The following is a 17,161-nucleotide window of genomic DNA, read 5'->3' as shown; positions in this document are numbered from 1 at the left end:
GTCGTAATGCTATTGCATTTGGTATATACGCACACTTGCCTTTGCCCGAAATGCAGATTGCGCAGTTCAGATCTTCACATTTATTTTACATAAACTTTCACTCCGCTGTATAAATGCTAGTCTGACGGTAGTAGTAATTAGATAAAATGCATAACATTTACTGTTTGCAAAATTAAGCGAACGCAAATATTTAAAGGTCACAAACCGTACACAGCCAACAAAAGCACTGAAAATAGGAAGTGTAAGACACGCGACGCGTTTGACACCCGTGAACAATTACACAAACACGTACAAACACCGATGCACCACAAATGTCGTCCGCTACCCTTCGTCGTGCGTTCCCTACCTCATCGCAGAAAAATGAAATGATCATCTTGTGTGTCTTGTGATAATTCAGTGCACGTGCCGAGTTGATTGCTTTCGCCACACTGACGGCCTTAAGGCCATTTAAAATGTGGTGTTGGGATGGAGTTGCTCTCTATTCAGTCTTTCAGACATTTCAGTATCAAAGGTCATCGTTGTCATTGCATAGTTTTGTGGTAGAGCATAGGGGAACGAAATAATCGGCAAATAAAATTGGCCCTGCTGCGGGGCAGGTACACACACTTGCAAGGCTTCGAGTCTGAAGTTGAGTCATTGTAATGTCGCGATCTTATTTCAAACGGTGACTGTGTGCCGGGAAACTGAATAAAACAGTGCCGGATGAGTAGCAGCTCTGCTGAACGGACAGGCAACGAACGCCCCTCCGGTGCCCAGTGATTGAAAAGGTCACCGAGTCAATGCAGTGCCACAGTTACTGCAGCAGTGTCTACTGATTGCCGCCAGCTGCTCTACGAGTAGACTATAACTAAGACGGGATATGCTGGTGAGTGATTCAGGTTCGACAAGGGCTGCTAGGCTAGTCGGATCTCGCGCTCATGTCTGCCCTAGTACGGATATGCCAGTATCGAAGGCTCCTCTCTTGAGTATGCGGTTCTCTCGATATGGTTGCCTTGTCGATATGTGGCGCGGCGCGCCCCTTCTGGCAGTGTCAGTTACACCGAACACCGACAACACAGCACAACACTGCAGATATGGCGCCAGGAGCGCACGCCGCTCTTGAAGAGCGCGTTAATTGCACGGTACAGAAACGCTGCAGCGAATTGAACGCACCTGCTGGCGGAGGGTTATCGGCCGACCCGTGAAAACATGTTGTAGCTAACTTATGACGCCCAGCACTGGACAATAGCGGCTCCGAATTCGACGCGAGACGCCCGGAAACTTATGGCAGCTACTCACAACTCTGCAGAGGATGCTCTAAGACTAGAGTAAACTTGTGTCGGTTGGCCAGTGTGCTTTTGTGCGAAGTTCACAGCACAGCTATTTCTGCTGATACGGGCGTCGGCCAGCCTGCTCGGGCTGGTAGGCTTAGAGTGTTCAGTTTAGCCCGGCTCGGTGATGGCCAGTTTAGCCGCACGAGCCGACCAGTCCGGCCGTGTTTCTGTACGCGGGCGGCTCGGAGATGCGGACGCCGGCCGCCGACGGCTGCGGCGCCGGGTGGGTGCCGAACGAGCCCAGCGCCGAGTCGTGCCGGCGGCCGGCGGCGGCGCTCGTCTGCCGCCGGATCACCACCGTGTCGGCGCAGTAGAAGGGCTGCACGGCGCGCGCCGGCGCCGCCTGGCCCAGCCGCGGCGGCAGCGTCGAGTGGCTGGCGCTCAGCGGCGCCACCGGCACCGTCGGCGGCGGCACGCGCTGCAGCGACATGCACGCCCGGCCCGGCGACGCTGTCAGCTTCTGTAGCGGCAGCGGCAGCGGCGGCGCCGGCTCGGCGGCCGCTCCGGCCGGGCTGCGGTGCGCGCCCGCCGACGCTCCGTCGTCCCCGCACCGGTCGCTGCCCGGCGCCGACCGGTCGCTGGGCGGGGAGGTGGGGTCGCCGCGAGCCGTGTCGCCCAGAGAGGCGTACTGCGGGCCGCGCACCTGGTCCTGCAACGAGGCTGGCGTCAGATACGAGACATACTCATGAGATACATAACTCACACGTACTAGAGGGTTCTCAGATACTCATGTTATTAAGGGGTTATTTAGGTATGTCTTGAAAGTTTGTTTTTGATGCTGGGACCGGTGCGTTATTTGCAGAACATTTATTTCACCCTAAACTGCCTCACAGTTACGAACTTAAACAGTGCACGGAACCGTTCCCGGCTAAAAGCTCCGGTCCCGCCTCTGTCCACCCCCCTCTCCGGAGCAGCCCGAGACGGCTGCCGCTGAGCTCGACATTCCGGCGGACATCTGTCCCGGGTCGCTGGCGCAGTATCACCGGGACACGTCGCGCGACGGGCCAACCGTGGCCTAATATCGACAAATGGCGCGGCCGGAGCTACCAAAGGTTATCGGCCGCGCCGGTATTGGACAATCGTCGATAGTGGTTAGAGTGGCGCGGCGCGTCTGCCGCCGCCCATCAGCCAGCTCCCAGGAACTGGGTATTGACACGGTTAGTGATAGGACGGGAAACTCGCCCTTCATCGATTATACGGCGTGTTCAGATGACGGGCAGTGGATCGGACTAGATTTGACGTTTGAATGACGTTCGCAGCTTCGTTTCATTCCATTCCCCCGGGTTTTATTTACGAGGCCATACCGCTTTTCACGTCCATGGGAGATCGAGCAGCTGGCAGCGTCATTCACACACGTATCGCGCCATCCAGTCTCTGGCCCGTGGACATTGGACTCATGCTGTCGGATTGGAGGCACTAGTCGGGGAGCGAATCCCGCCTGGGAAGGCAGAGCGGATGTTCCGCGATTTTCCGAACTACGTAGATCGATCAGACTGCAACATTATTCAGCCTGTGTGACCTCTAAGCCTTTAGCCCTTACTGGCACCAGTTCTCAACAAATATGTATCTATAAAGTGCATAGTTATTAGCGAGAGTTATTTGCCGCAGTTTCAGCAAGCTCCAATTTTGATCAATGAGAGAGCATTCTGGCGTGATACATTTATCTACTCATTACTTACGAGTGATTACGACCCAGCCACGCGCTTTTCCTAAGCTTTATAAGGAGACTGGTTGAGCTCGACTAACGTATGAGAGCCGTCGCCCGTCCATAAGTCAATATTAAAATGTCGAGCTGTTGGTCGCTGAGGCGTAAAAGCGTACATACCTACCGTAGATCTTAGCCCGCGCCCTGATTTTGCCCTCCCACCCCCTGTGGTTTTTCTTGATTAGAGAAAACGGTGGCGCACAGCGCCGCCAAATTTTCAGTACCTTCCGAGACATGAATTTGACACCTTCATACAAGATTTCAAGTCATAGGTCACCTTAGGTCAGGAGTTGTTGAAGTCAAACTGAGGTCATGTTCTACAAAAAAAAGAGCTAAAATCAGGAAATCAGGAAACGCTCACAAAAGCTACAGCTAACAAGCAACTTCAAAGTTTTTTATGTGGTCGTGTGGAGAATAGACGGCGCTACAAACCTGCTATCTCTGATTTTCATAGTTTTGTGATGTTGACCCCCCAAAATAAAAAAGTAATTTTTGGATGTACATAATAGCAAACAAATCCCAAAAGTTTTATGAATTTCGAAAAAAAACGAAACATGTGTAATAGCCCCTACCCTTGATGACGTTCCGACCGTTCCGTGCTTCTATCCTCAGGATACAGAAGTCCTTCTCCTCCACGCCGCAACCCCCCTCCGGGCTGGACAGGCAACTTTATCTCATGCGGGCTGCTCCCTTGGAGCGGCACCGCTGCTCCCGAGGGAGCGCACCCCGTAGCCGGGTGCAGTGAGTGCCTTGGGGCTGGGTGGCCTGTCCTCTGGACGGGCTCAGCCCTGGCGACTCACTAGGATGCCTGCCCAGACCAATGTCTCCCCCTTTATCCTATCATCCTCCCGGCTCTGAAATGGTATTGCCAGACCGAAAGGGCCTAACCCAACAAAACAAAATCGATACCTCCTTCTTTGTCCAACTTATAGCGAAAAAACTGATTAAAATTGATAACGTCAAATTTTCAATCTTTTTTTCCATTCCAGACCACGTAGCGTAAAACAAAGACCACCATTTGACTCCCCGTGACGAGCTGCATCGAATCGACACCCATTTTATGCAAAATATCAAGTTTGAAATTTGACCTAATTTGACCTGACCTTGACTTGACCTACACCAGAACATAAGCTTAACTGGCCCTAAAGGTGGCCTGACCCACATAATCGCATTTGCGATGAGTAAAATGGACCATAAAACATGTATCACCCGACACTTTCGTATTGTGACCCTCAGTGACCTGAACGCTGTGACCTGACCTGGTATTAGTGACCTCATATATCAAAATACGTGTTTGAATGACAATTCCATACAGAAGATGTTCAATAATATGCTCGATTTTACAACACATTTCTTGAAAGGCAACGGTGAAAATTCGATGAAAATTCGACATTTGACCTGACCTGTGACGTCATCGGTTTGACTTAGGTCAATGAAATTGGGTCACCACAAGGTAGGTCACCGTTGGGGCTATCCAACACCGTTTGCTGCTTGTCGCTATGTTGCGTGGTTCTTGGGATCTTAGGGGTGGGGGGCCAAAATGCTCCCCATCAGGGCGCGTCGCCCGGCAGGGCGCGGGCTAATGCGCCGATCAGTGTGCTTGTCCAAGGGGTAGCCGTTTACGCATTGTTCGAATCGGGCAAGCCTAGTCGCGTAATGTCACTTTTATAACTATACACGCATATTGCAGATATCTGCTGAAATGGTTAAGTTCCTATATTGAAGTAGGGCCTATAGGCACTTCAATACATGTGCTTACGTTCTGGTAGGCATAATTGCCCGCCAGCCCATGGCCCGTTAAACTTCCGGGAAACTCCAATGTCCTTGGCACTAGCAGGCAGGAGGCTAACTTTCAGGCCTACATTAGCATTGCAAGCACGTTTCACCGCAAAATATACCTACCTTGTACCCGGAGCAGCTGTAAGCCAAGAGGACCAAACTTGAACCGCGCGCGGAATTAACTAGCACTGACCCGCGTTTAGAATTAGCTAGCACTGACCCGCGCCTTGCTGTGGTGCAGATGCGAGCTGTTCTGGTTGGCGTTGGTGGCCAGGTCGTCGTCCTCGGTGTCGGTCAGGTCCGGGGTTCGGAGGTCAGTGACCTCGGTGTCCGGCATGGCGGCGCGCGCCGACGACAGTTTGCGAGAGTGCCCCCTGGGACGGATAGACGCCGTCATTAAACTCGGCCGCCAGATTGAACGCTATCCGGCCAAACGGGCTCCAGCGGACACGTCGACGAATTAATGCATACTGAACATCAATTATACCAGTTGAGTTTGAGTTCAACGAGCGAGCCACATTGAGCCGAGCCGGCAAAGCCACGGAGCTAATAAAAATTACTGTGGCTTGTCTTCTTTTACCTATACCTACTATACAGTAGTGAATGAAACGAATGATGCCAAGGGTTAAACGGAATGGTCCTTCATTCACAAATAACATCGGGCTCCTACAGTCACCTACTCTTGGTCAGTTCCCTGTGGTTGCGCCGACTCACCGTTTGTGTTTGCTCTCGGCGGCGGGCTGCGGCCGGCGCTGGCTGCTCCAGCCGGCCACCTCCGACTCCGGAGACGGCTGCGGCGTCGGCAGGCTCGGCTTGTGCCAGTACACCTCCTCCTGCTCCCAGCGCTGGCGGCGGCCCTGCACGTGGCCGCGCACCAGCTCGCTGATGTTGTGCCGCACGGCCGGGTCGGCCACGGCGGCCACGCGGCCAGCGCTGACCACCAGCAGCGGCGCCGGCTGGCCGTCGGCCCGGTCGGCGGCCGCGCGCCGCTGGCACACCTCCACCTCGTGCACCAGCTTGATCTGCTCGGCGGAGCGCAGGTGCGCGCGGCCCAGCACCACGCGCAGTTTGAACGTCCAGCGGTGTTTGACGGAGAGCAGCAGCCAGAGCAGCACCCAGAGCAGCAGGTGGAGCACCAGCGCGGCGCAGCAGACCAGCGCGGCGCTGCCGCGGCCGGCGCGCGTCACCAGCGCCAGGTCGTGCACCAGCGGGCCCTGGCAGCCGGCGGCGGCGGCCAGCAGCAGCAGCGCCGCGCAGTGGGACGCGTACCCGAGCGCCGGCCGGCGGGCGGGCACCTCCAGCTCGTAGCGCTGTCTCTGGCGCACCAGGTACAGTCGGTACTTGTGGTAACCGTACAGATAGAGTACGGACGTGGAGGCCAGCAGCAGCGCCGCCGTCAGCAGGTACAGCGCCGCCGTGGTCGGCGTGTCGAGCAGCAGGTGGCGCCGCGCGCCGCTCAGCTCGCCCGAGCCCACCGCGTGCAGCCGGTACAGCACGGCGAACCCCTCCCAGGCGGCCAGGCTCACCGCCGCCGTGACCACGTTGTGCGCCGAGAACAGCAGGCCGAAGCACTTGTTGCCGCTCCAGAAGCAGCTGGCGTACTGCAGTCCGAAGACGAGCAGCGCGCAGGCGTAGTTGACGAGCTCGCCGCCGGGCGCGCTGGCCGGGCCGAACTGGCGCGCGATCTGGCCGGCCGCCCGGCGCGAGTCGGCCGCGTCCGCCGGCGCCGACACGGACGCCCACGCCGCCGCCGTTGGGGACGATGAGGATGAAGGTGGTGCTACGAACGACCTGTTATCGGTCGGAGTGAAGACTAGCGTGGGTTGGCTGCCCGCGCCCAGCAGATGGTCCAGAGTGCCCGACCAGACTCGATCTGAAACAGAAGGGTCGGTGAGGGTTAACGCGAATTCGTGTTTGATTAGGATCAGGAGTGTAATTTTATATCTGTTTGTGGGGGCAGATGCACCCACAATCCTGAATTATGCCCCCACAATGATGAAAATGCACTCACAAGTCTTTTACAAAGCTGCAAGCGTCCTTTCAAGAGCACGGCGCCCTTCGCATGCTCTAGCGGCGTCCTCCTGACCGTCTGGCGTTCCTGGATAATCTAGCGTTTATAATCACTCGGCGCCCTTCTGGGAGAATGGCGCCCTTTTGACAGCACCGCGCCATTCTCAACGGCGCCCTCCTGACCGTCTCGCGCCCTTATGTCTCTGTCCACCGTGCATCCCTCGACTGTGTGGCGCCCTTCTAGGAGAATGACGCCCTTTCCATGGTCTCACGGCGCGCTCGTCACCGTCTGGCGCCCCTATACGTCCCCACCAGCTTAGCATTACTGACTGCCGCGCCCTTCTGGCCTCTCAGCGCCCTTGGACCACGTAGCGTTTTCAATTCAATTACTCGGCGCCCTTCTAGGAGAATGGCGCCCTTTTCATGGTCTCACGGCGCCTTCATAACCGTCTGGCGCCCCTCCTACTGGATGGCGCCCCTCTACATTTTTTTTTTTTAACGCCTTCCGGTCACTTTACTCTTTTAACCGTGTAGGTATTTACATGTCACTTAAAGCGCCCTTCGGCTAGCAATGTTATTAAATTCGGTGTAATTTAGGCTCCCACATTAAGAATATCCATTGCGCCCCAAAACGGCCTGGCGCCCCTACAGCTGGGTACCCACAATCATTTTAGGAAAATTACATCACTGATTAGGATGATGTGGTGTTACAATAAATCAAATGACTTATATTTAGAGATTTGTCACCTAGGTAAAGCTTATCATGACTCAGACTCCCAATACGTTGCCTAGCCCGGGCCGGGCCGGGCCGGGCCGCTACTGATGATTTTTTTTTTTTCAATTTAGTACCAATGTGTTGAATACGCGGATTATGGACCGATGAATGAATTCCAACATTCATCGTTTGAATTAGCGGACTTAAGTTTGTCCGCATAACCTAACATGATCCGTAGTCCAAGGGCGCACACATGGGGGGGGGGGGCACACGGGCCCGTGCCCCTCCCATTGGAACTGGGGGTGGGAAGGGGGGCATTAAAGGCTGTCTAAGCTAGACCGCCTCAATGGTCCTTAAATGGGCCCCTAATCTGTAAAACGTTAAAGACCGTCTAAAAATGAGCCGAAATAATGATAAAAAGACCGGGAGACATCTTCTAAATAAAAAGACATCTCGGACCCCAGCAGGCCCATATGAGTCCATGCCATGCCCAGTAGCGCAGTCAGAGAGGGGAGGTGATAGAGGTAAAATTACGACGACCCTCAAAAGGCCTCAAAGGGCCCTCATCTGGCGTCAAATTGCCTCAGAAGGCCTCAAAGGGCCCTCAGTTGGCGTGGGGCCTAGGACTCTTCGGCATGGTGGCCCAGTTTGCAGGTCGTGCCACCCCCATTCAAAAATCATGTGTGCTTGCCTGATCCCGGATCCGTACCACTCACTGACATCAACAGGCAGTGATTGTTTCCACCGAGCGCCGACCATGCCCGTCACTCGTCAGGAGTCGGATGTATCGAGCGCTGGAACGACTCGAATTCGGGCTCTCATAGCTGGAAATCCGATGCTCCAGCCTCCAGGTAGTTACATACCAAGGAAATACTGAGCTATGGATGGGCCGAACACATTGAACAGGGAATGGAAACGCCAATTAAGTTTCTCAGGTGTGACAATTAACACCTTCCGCCTTCGATACCCGTAAGGCCTTGTCAGGCAGGGCTTACGCACTGGTATCGTTTTTACAAACCTGGTTGGTCCCGAGCCCTACCAATTACTGAAGAGCATTTTAACATTCATACAGCACTGCAGAGCAAGAATGACTTTGGCATCCTTAAGTTGACCATAAGAGCCCAACCAATGAATTTCAAGAAGTGATCCCGTGGGCTTACGGCTCACGAGCCTAACGAGCGTTCGTGTTGGCTGAACGCCGAGAGCTGGTAACTGAATGCATGCTGTGCCGCAATGCGTGCTTGTATTGCGGGCTAGTCTACCTTCCGGTGCCGAACAAATGCCACTAACCGAGTGCGGCGGCGGATGGCTTACCTTACGTACTGCACCGTCTGTCCCAGGGGCATTTAAGCATAGGTAGGCGAGGGAAGTGGATTAAAAGATTCGGAAACCTTACTCAGTATTTAAGTTCTATCCTGCGCATCGATTCCGTAAACGTTTCCATTGTTTGCGACCGCACCCGTGACGTTTCTCAAGCATTACATTCTGCCCTAGAGTTGGATGTGCTGACTGCTGAGAATAAGGGAGGCATTAGGCAAGCAGAGAGAAAGAAAGGCTTAATGTTGTGCTGATAAGGATGATGCCAAAATATCTAGTAACAGGGGCGGATCCAGAAAATCTCCAAGGGAGGGGCCATTAGAAACCAGGAGGCCCCCCCCCATAATCCCACCTGTTGGAGGCCCCATCTTCCCACTTGTTGGGCCCCCCCCCAAAAAAAAAACTGCGTCTATTGAGCTTATCTAGCTGTTCAGGCAACATCTCAACATCTGTGCAGGCTTGGAGGCCCTCTGTGCAGGTTAGGAGGCCCTGTAAAAGTGGTCATCTCTGTGAGTATAAGAGACCTCCAAGTTATGAAAAGCTTTACCAATCTTCTAACAAAGAAGTCTTCTCAGCTAGTCTTCTAAGAAATAACTAAGTGGGTAGGTTAAAAAAAAAAACTCATCGGATTTCGGCCACTTTATTTTCAGGAGGCCCCCTTTTCAGCTTTTTAACTTTTTAACTTTTTATTTTATTTTTGAAAAAAAATCGGCCAAGGGGGGGGGGCCATGGCCCCCATGGCCCCCCCCCCTTGTATCCGCGCCTGTCTAGTAATGACCACCTAAATCCGAAACCTACTTTTTAAGGGTATCTACTAACGACATATTCACATTATTACTTTCCGCAACAACTGTCAGTTCTTTATCACTGTTCATCTCTCACCTGAGTCCAAATATCCGGCGTCGATCAGTTTGGCCTCCAGGATGAGTCGCGGCAGCAGCAGGAACATGGCCGTGACCAGGTGCAGGAAGGCGGCCGTGGGCCCGCCGTGCACCCAGGCGCGCCGCAGCCACGTGTCGGCCCACACGGCGCCGCTCGTGTCGCGCGAGCACGCCGTCACGTGCGCGCCCAGCCGGACGCCGTCGTTGGCCAGGTTACCCATGCGGAAGCAGCTGGCGGCCAGCAGGAAGGGGAGCAGCACCACGGCGCCGCCCACCAGCGCCATGTACGAGTTCAGCTCCCAGAAGGGCCGCTCACCGCCGCGCCACGCCAGCCGCGTGCACGTGAGGAAGCGCGTGCCGGCCTGGTAGACGAGGTAGGTGGTGCCGGCGAGCACGGCCGCGCCGTACCAGACCGACCAGAGGCTGGTGGTGTGACACCGACAGCAGGGCCGGCGCGGCGGCGTGGTCTCCGCCTCCGCCGCCGCCCCCGCCGCCGCCGCGTCAGCCGCGCCGGCGTCCGACGCCGACTCAGACATGGCAGCACGCGAATCTGTGGGGAGAGATTGGGCGACTCACGCGATGTAGCACTCGTGGCACGTGACGCGCCGCACGTAATTCGACACGGCCGATTGCTGACACGCAAGAACACTTAACTAGCCCTGCAATAAGGAGATTTATAATCTGAGTGTGTTCTTATAGACATTACAAACGCTTCCATACATGGCTCGTGTTATCATGATAAGTTAACCACTTTTAGGATCGAAGTGCATCAGCCGTTTTTCGTCTAATTGTTGTCGGATGTCGTTCTAATTAGTCCCACACAGATAGCTGCGTCGTACCATTTAGCAGCGTTTAACGGTTTATTTGCTTCTATACCTACTATGTATTTCTACATACTCATTCCCTTAAAAAAAAAAAAAATTCTTCCTTTTTCATCACAGGGTCATAACTATAATAAACGGCTGAAGCGCTCATTCATGGTCTTTGTGCGACACTGAGTAATTTTATCCATCCCGGTTAATCTGAGTAAAAGTGGGTTCAACGTTCTTGGGCCATTGTTCTAGCGGCGTTGCGGTCGTTGACGGTGCTCGTAAACAGGGCAGATGTGCCAAACGGGCTGGAGCGGGCGCGCTGACGCACTCGTTCAGGGCGTTGGCCGACAGTAATATATAATACTGAACGAGGCCGGTGTAAATAAATTTTCAAGACCGAGGTCCTTACTGGATTTTTGAACGAGGCCGAAGGCCGAGTTCAAAAATCAGTAAGGACTGAGGTCTTGAAAATTTATCACCGGCCGAGTTTGGTATGTATTTTACTGTATGCCAACGATAAATTTATTTTCTGGACCGAAGCTCTTAGCCGACTTAGGAACGAGACCATCCCAAAATGTTGGCTGAAGTGCATTCTGGTAATGCATTTTTGACCGTGGTCAACTTGCTTACACCAGTTATTACCACACCCCTCTGGCTAATGTATTTGAATAGGCCAGGCATACAGTAAATGCCGCAGATGTAATGGGACTGTGATGTAGGTGTCGGCTCTGAGCGGATTATGCACTGCGCCGTGCGCGCGTGAGCTTCTCTTGCTGGTGGATATAAAGAATCTGACGAATGGGAAATGCATTGCATGATATATCTAGAAGTTCTCAGACCATAGACCACAGATGACAAGCATTTTGAAAGGGTAAGGGAATGGCTCATGTACTTGTATATGCGGGGTAAATTTTCTTGAAATACTTTACGTACTTCACTACTTACATCTACAAAAGGTGTAGAATTTGGAAATGCGCAGAATATGACCTCCATCCATCAATCGTCAGTCTTTACCTCAGGATGCGACCATCAAATGATCGCCTCCCTTCAGAAACAAGTTAAAGCGCATATCGATTTCAAACGGAGCCATCTGATAAAGTTCAGTTCCTTCCTTAACCCTCGCCCGTATAGGGGGGGGGGTCGAACGGACCCCCCCCCATGGTTTTTCGCGAATAACTCGCGTAAAAAGCGGCCGATCGCGACGAAACTTTCAGTACCCTCGCGTTAATCAATTATACATCTACTCTGAAAATTTCATGACCCTGACCCCAATGACCTTTGACCTGTGACCTACTTTTCGAGACCATGTTTGGCCGGAATCGCGATTCGGCGTATGTCGGCTCGCATTAGCCGCGCGTTTGCAGTCTTTTCGTGGTTTCAAGCGTTCAAACATGTGATATGATGTTGCCCCCATGCGTTAGAGTGGGTGTCAAGGTCACCTGAAGGTCAAGTCAGGTCATTGACCTTTGAGGACCTCGGTACACTTTTTCGAGTTTTACATGTTTCTAGGTCAGTTTTTGCAGCTGAATTCGAATTTAGCAACCATTTGAACATTTACGAAGTAGTTTTGGTGCCCTCGTAACATGTTACGAAGCTATCAGAGGCGGTTGACACCTACTAGGAATACCCGGCAGGACCCCTACTGGTTGACCTGACCTGACCTGACCCGACCCGGACTAAATGCATGAAGACATCATCTGTGATCAAAACTAACATGATATTCGTGATCAGCACCCCGAAAAACCCCGTAGCAGCCACACTTTACGACGTTCTAACAGGCCCGATTTTCCCGACTTTTGGGTCATTGACCTGACCTGCAAGGTCAACCAATGACCTAGGACCTTAAAATTAGGTATCATCGGCTTCCTCTTGTCACGGGCAACACGCTCGTTTTTTCCGCGAAGCTCTAGCTCGATCAGGGGCGAAACGGCAAGGGGGGGGTCCAACGGACCCCCCCCCCCCCCTTATACGTTCTCGGCTGGAAAAACACCAATACGGGCGAGGGTTAAGAAAAACGCAGAGGCTCCCTTTTCGGTTAAAAAGCTAGTTTTCAAAAGTGCCCTCAGTAGTTCAGTGTTATACGGCTGCGAAAGCTGGCTGTGCAACAACATAAAATCAGTTATTTCACCGATATTGTCAGCGCTAAAGCAGTTATTGTCGGTTCGCAACCAGACATGTAGGTACGGACTTAGTTCTGGCGGAAATAGAATATCCAGGCACTACCGCTATTGTCAAGGAATTTCCAAAGGAAATTCATCGATAAGTTGACCCCCCGTGAAAACTTTAATACCAGCTCAGCGTTCTTTGCACTAAATTTAGCGAGACAAGCAGGCGCAGGGGCTGGGAAGTATATTGATGCTGTAATGCAATATGAATCTGGGTCTTTTTGAGCCGCCAGTCTAGCGAGATATCTACTCAGACCAGAATTTGTGGATCGGCATCTTCGAGAAGAGCCACATACTGTCAGTTTAATCCCCACCTCAAGCCACACCCAATGTATGATAAAAATGTTCCTGAGTATGTGCGTACCGCATTTACTCGAATTCGTTTAGGCTCCCATAGGCTTAACCCTATTAGTGGCAGGCTCCTGGCTACCCCTATTAGTGGCAGGGGGGGGGCTGTTTACGACCCCCCCTTGATATCTCGAGATCTAACGGGCCGATTTTCAAAATTCAAACGGCATTCGACTTCGCTCAACGTGATCTACATTTCTAAAAAAAAAAATTAAGAAAATGTCAAAAGGGGGGTTGAGGGGGGTAAAAACGGGCAAATTGCAGATACATTTTAGACTGCTTATCACGGCCAGGTTTCTCAACCAATCTTAACGCAACTTTTGCCGATCGATAAAGAATGAACCAGGAATTCACATGGATCCTAAAAATATGCATTTTCAAAAATCATAGGCGGATACAGATCATTGAGATTGGGGGTACACAAAAAGTATAGCAAATAAGGTTTTTGTTGGTACTGTTTCTAAAAAGGGTGGTAATGGTCTTGTTATGTTACAATTTTCTTATGAGAGAACGACTACAATTGTATTGGTCATGCATAGGCGGTGTCAGGGCACCTATGTTGGGAGGTAAAACATAACCCCCCTTTTTGGACGCCTGGATCCGCCTATTATAGCAAAAACGTGTCAAAAGAGGATGCACAATAACTTTGTATATGTTATCACATGATAAAACTGGTGCATACAGTTATAATACATCAGCATCGTGATCATCGCCCAAATGACTCGCTTCACGAATAGGACCCCCCAATTCCCAGTGCTCTGGAGCCGCCCTTGGTAAAGTTATGAACTTGAAATTTTCAGGGAATGTGCCCAATTTAGTTTTAGGAAAAGTCAGAAAATTTCAGCATCGTAGCTTCAGCGGTTTCGGAGATATTCCCGAAAAACCTGAGGGGTGGATGAAAACAACCCCCCCTGCCACTAATAGGGTTAAAATTGAAACGGGAGGGTGGGCACGCTTGCCCGCAGATGAGAGGCTTTGTATGTGTGGCGCGATTCAGACAGAGAGGCATGTGTTGTTGCTTTTAGGGACAGTTTCCCCAACCTGAATTTTAGGGATTTAGAAGCGCTAATGGAGGGAAGCGTTTTAGATTTAGCAAGATTTTGTCACATGGTTTTAGATCGGTTCGAGTGTTTTGATCGATGACGCTTTGTTTAATGTGTTATGTTCTAAGCAACCTTTTAGTACATATGTAGGGGAGAGTGGGGTAATTTGGCCGGTGGTGTAAATTGGCCGCCCCCACCTGTACGATGTCTAATAAAAGTGAGTGAAATAACTCTAGTCTCCATTCATTTGTCATGGGTAGAAATAACTGGAGGACAAATGTCAAAACTTTGCCCCTCGTAGTTTTATTCAAAATTAATAAAACGTTAATTTCATTAGAAAATGGTAACTTTTACTTCTGTTTATAAAGTTGTATAACATGTAGTATTTGGGCTAAAAACGAATTCAGACATTATAGCGCCATTCTTGGGGGTGTTCAGCGGTTCCAAGAGCAATTTTATCTAATTCTGTAAAGCCGCGATGACTTTATAGACAAAAAATTTCAGAATGGCAATATGGGGTAAATTGGCCGGGACTAGCGGGGCAACTTGGCTGGTGCGCTCATGGTCACTATGCTGGGACGGCCGAGTTTTCATGGTCAATTGTACCATAAATGACATGATTTATGACCAACTTTGACTACTTTGATGCCTTACTTCCGATTGGTCAACTGTAAGAGCATGTGACGTCATCAAAGGTTACCAAACGTTTTTTTGCTAATAAATCCTTACATAAAAATGGTACAGCCGCACAAATGGTCTCATTCTGTTCAGCTCGCCAAGGCGCATCGAATGATATGCATGATGACCTTGAAATCACGTGACCTTGAGGTCAAGCGACCTGATGCAACGTGACCTGAGGTCAACCTTTGACCTTGACTTCTCAAGGTCAACATATATATCTTTCGATGCGGACTGACGAGAGAATTACGATGGTACTCGAAGTTTTGGCCTAGCTTGATTACTTCAAAAGTTATTCGTAAAAAACTGTGATCGCATCTAGAGCCGCTAATTTGGCTATTTTGACCCCTGTGACCCCTGAGCCAACCTCCAAAATGCGGCAAATGCGTCATAGGACACACGTCATTGCTGAATCTGAAGCTGACTCGCAATATAACAGAAAATCCCGACCGCAAACTAACACCGGCCAAATTGCCCCACACCCCCGGCCAAATAACCCTGCTAGTGGGGCAATTTGGCCGCCTTGCAGACCTTTGTAATACGTCACAATTTCAATATAAGCAATTACTCTATCATTTCAAGTTCTCTGTCCAGTAAAGTAAAATGAATGCGACACCTGCCAGCGTTAAGAAAATGCAGAAATGTGTCGTCAATTTTAAGTTATATCGTTTTCTAAAAAAAGCGGCCAAATTACCCCACTCTCCCCTACATATAGAAGTCTATGTCATGTGTTTTGGTGGACACGCCTGTCATCTGAGTTTTATCCATATTCATTGTATGTATAATGTTTTTATCGAGTGTCAATAAACTAACTAACTGTACTCACATGACATTATACACTATTGCAGAAAATAATATTTCCTAAAAACGACTTATATCCAGGCTACAAAAATGTGTTGAACGTTTCTCAATCATGTAATATTTAGCCGAAGTGGCAGGAGTGGAGGTAGGAGTGGCATGAGTGGAGGAGTGGAGGGAACTTTCCGGATCTGTCCTCCTCTTGAACGAAGAGCCACAAAGAGACGGAAAGGCGGCAATCGTTGGCGCGTATATTATTATTCACTTGTACCTACTTTCTATTTGAGGAAATAATGGAACCAGTTGTGACATTCGTCATTTGCCTTGGCTTTTATATTAAAAGGATACTTCGAGAAGAAGCCATACACTATACAGTATACAATATACATACCCGAGCCACAGCAGCCAAGGGATTCGTAATCGCATTTAGGTAATATGTTTTTTTAACAGAGATTTAACGACATTGAATGGGAACACGGTGATACCTATTGGTTTCATTTGCCATACGTCAGATCTCAGACCCGTCAATCTACCGCTTCTTTCTGTCTGGCTGGCTTCATGATGCTATTGCTCATGCTATCAACGAATTATGTGGCGTGACGGCACACTAAACCGTGCGGAAAATCGCCCCCTCCCCTCGACATGAGAAACTATCCGAGCGAGACCAATCGCCAGGACCTCTGCGCGCGCCGAGTGCATCCGCGACCCACAGTGAGACCGCGCGTCCCGCGGCACTCGCCGGCAGGCCCCATGGCGCCTGTCCAGCACGCTGGTCGGCCCGCACGCCGCCACTCTGTCCTTACCGTGATCGCTCGATCGATCGCTGCCGGGCGTCCCACGACTGGGCCGCCGCGCCGGCTACCACGCTGCCGGCGAGCGCATGGCACCGCGGCGCCCCAGCTCACGAGAGAGCTCCGCCTGCCGAACCGTCATCCCACTGCACAGACACACACCGCCGCGGGGCACACTCTCGGCGCGTCACAGAGCCCCGGGGCCGCACATCGACCCTGCGTCGTCTCTCCGCCGCGCGTCGGCACCGACCATGTGTCGGCGCTGCAGCCGGTCGGCCGACACAGACCGCCCGTCGGCCGACGACGCATGCGCCCACCGATCGGGAGCGGCCGGTGGCTGCCGGTGGCACCGGGGGGGGGGGGGGGGGATCGCCCCGGGGACCGTCGACCCGTCCGTCAGAGCGTGCCGGGCGGGCCGAGTCGGCGCCGCTGTTGTCGGCCGTGAGTATCGACTAGCGTCGATGGTGGTCGTGAGCCGGGCGCGCTGGTGCACCGTAACAGACAGCGGGCCGCGGCGTGGGAGGCGCGGGCTCGATACCGGGGCCGGGGTGAACGGGGGAGGGTGGACTGAAGATGGATCGAATCCTCCGTGGATTGGTGGAGGGCATCCTTGCAGCGTTTAACCATGCATGGGCATCGCTGATATGGCCTGGACAATATCATGTTGATGCCCTCACTGTGGACTCAGTGTGGAGTGCTGCCTGGAGGGAACCGCCGCACCGACCTCTGGAAGGGAGGAGGGAGGGGGGAGCAGAGGTGACTGGCATGGGTCGGCACAGAAGTAGCAAGCCGCACGCGATGGACAG

At 52.1% G+C, this 17,161-nt stretch overlaps 1 protein-coding gene across 1 annotated transcript; it reads right to left on the bottom strand.

The window, feature by feature from the left end:
• Nucleotides 1-79: 79 nt before the first annotated feature.
• On the bottom strand, nucleotides 80-16,604 carry LOC122368716 (protein tincar-like). The gene is made up of 5 exons (XM_043342928.1): nucleotides 16,368-16,604; nucleotides 9,722-10,270; nucleotides 5,512-6,670; nucleotides 5,018-5,171; nucleotides 80-1,962 (listed from the first exon to the last, which is right to left on the bottom strand). The coding sequence occupies exons 2-5, from the start codon at nucleotides 10,254-10,256 to the stop codon at nucleotides 1,447-1,449; spliced, it is 2,364 nt and encodes a 787-aa protein (XP_043198863.1). The 5' UTR covers nucleotides 10,257-10,270; nucleotides 16,368-16,604; the 3' UTR covers nucleotides 80-1,446.
• Between the last annotated feature and the right edge of the window lie 557 nt (nucleotides 16,605-17,161).

Source organism: Amphibalanus amphitrite, unplaced genomic scaffold (assembly GCF_019059575.1).
Source record: "Amphibalanus amphitrite isolate SeventyFive unplaced genomic scaffold, NRLGWU_Aamphi_draft 000032F_arrow, whole genome shotgun sequence".
Taxonomy (NCBI): domain Eukaryota; kingdom Metazoa; phylum Arthropoda; class Thecostraca; order Balanomorpha; family Balanidae; genus Amphibalanus; species Amphibalanus amphitrite.
This window is presented reverse-complemented; position numbering and strand designations above follow the sequence as displayed.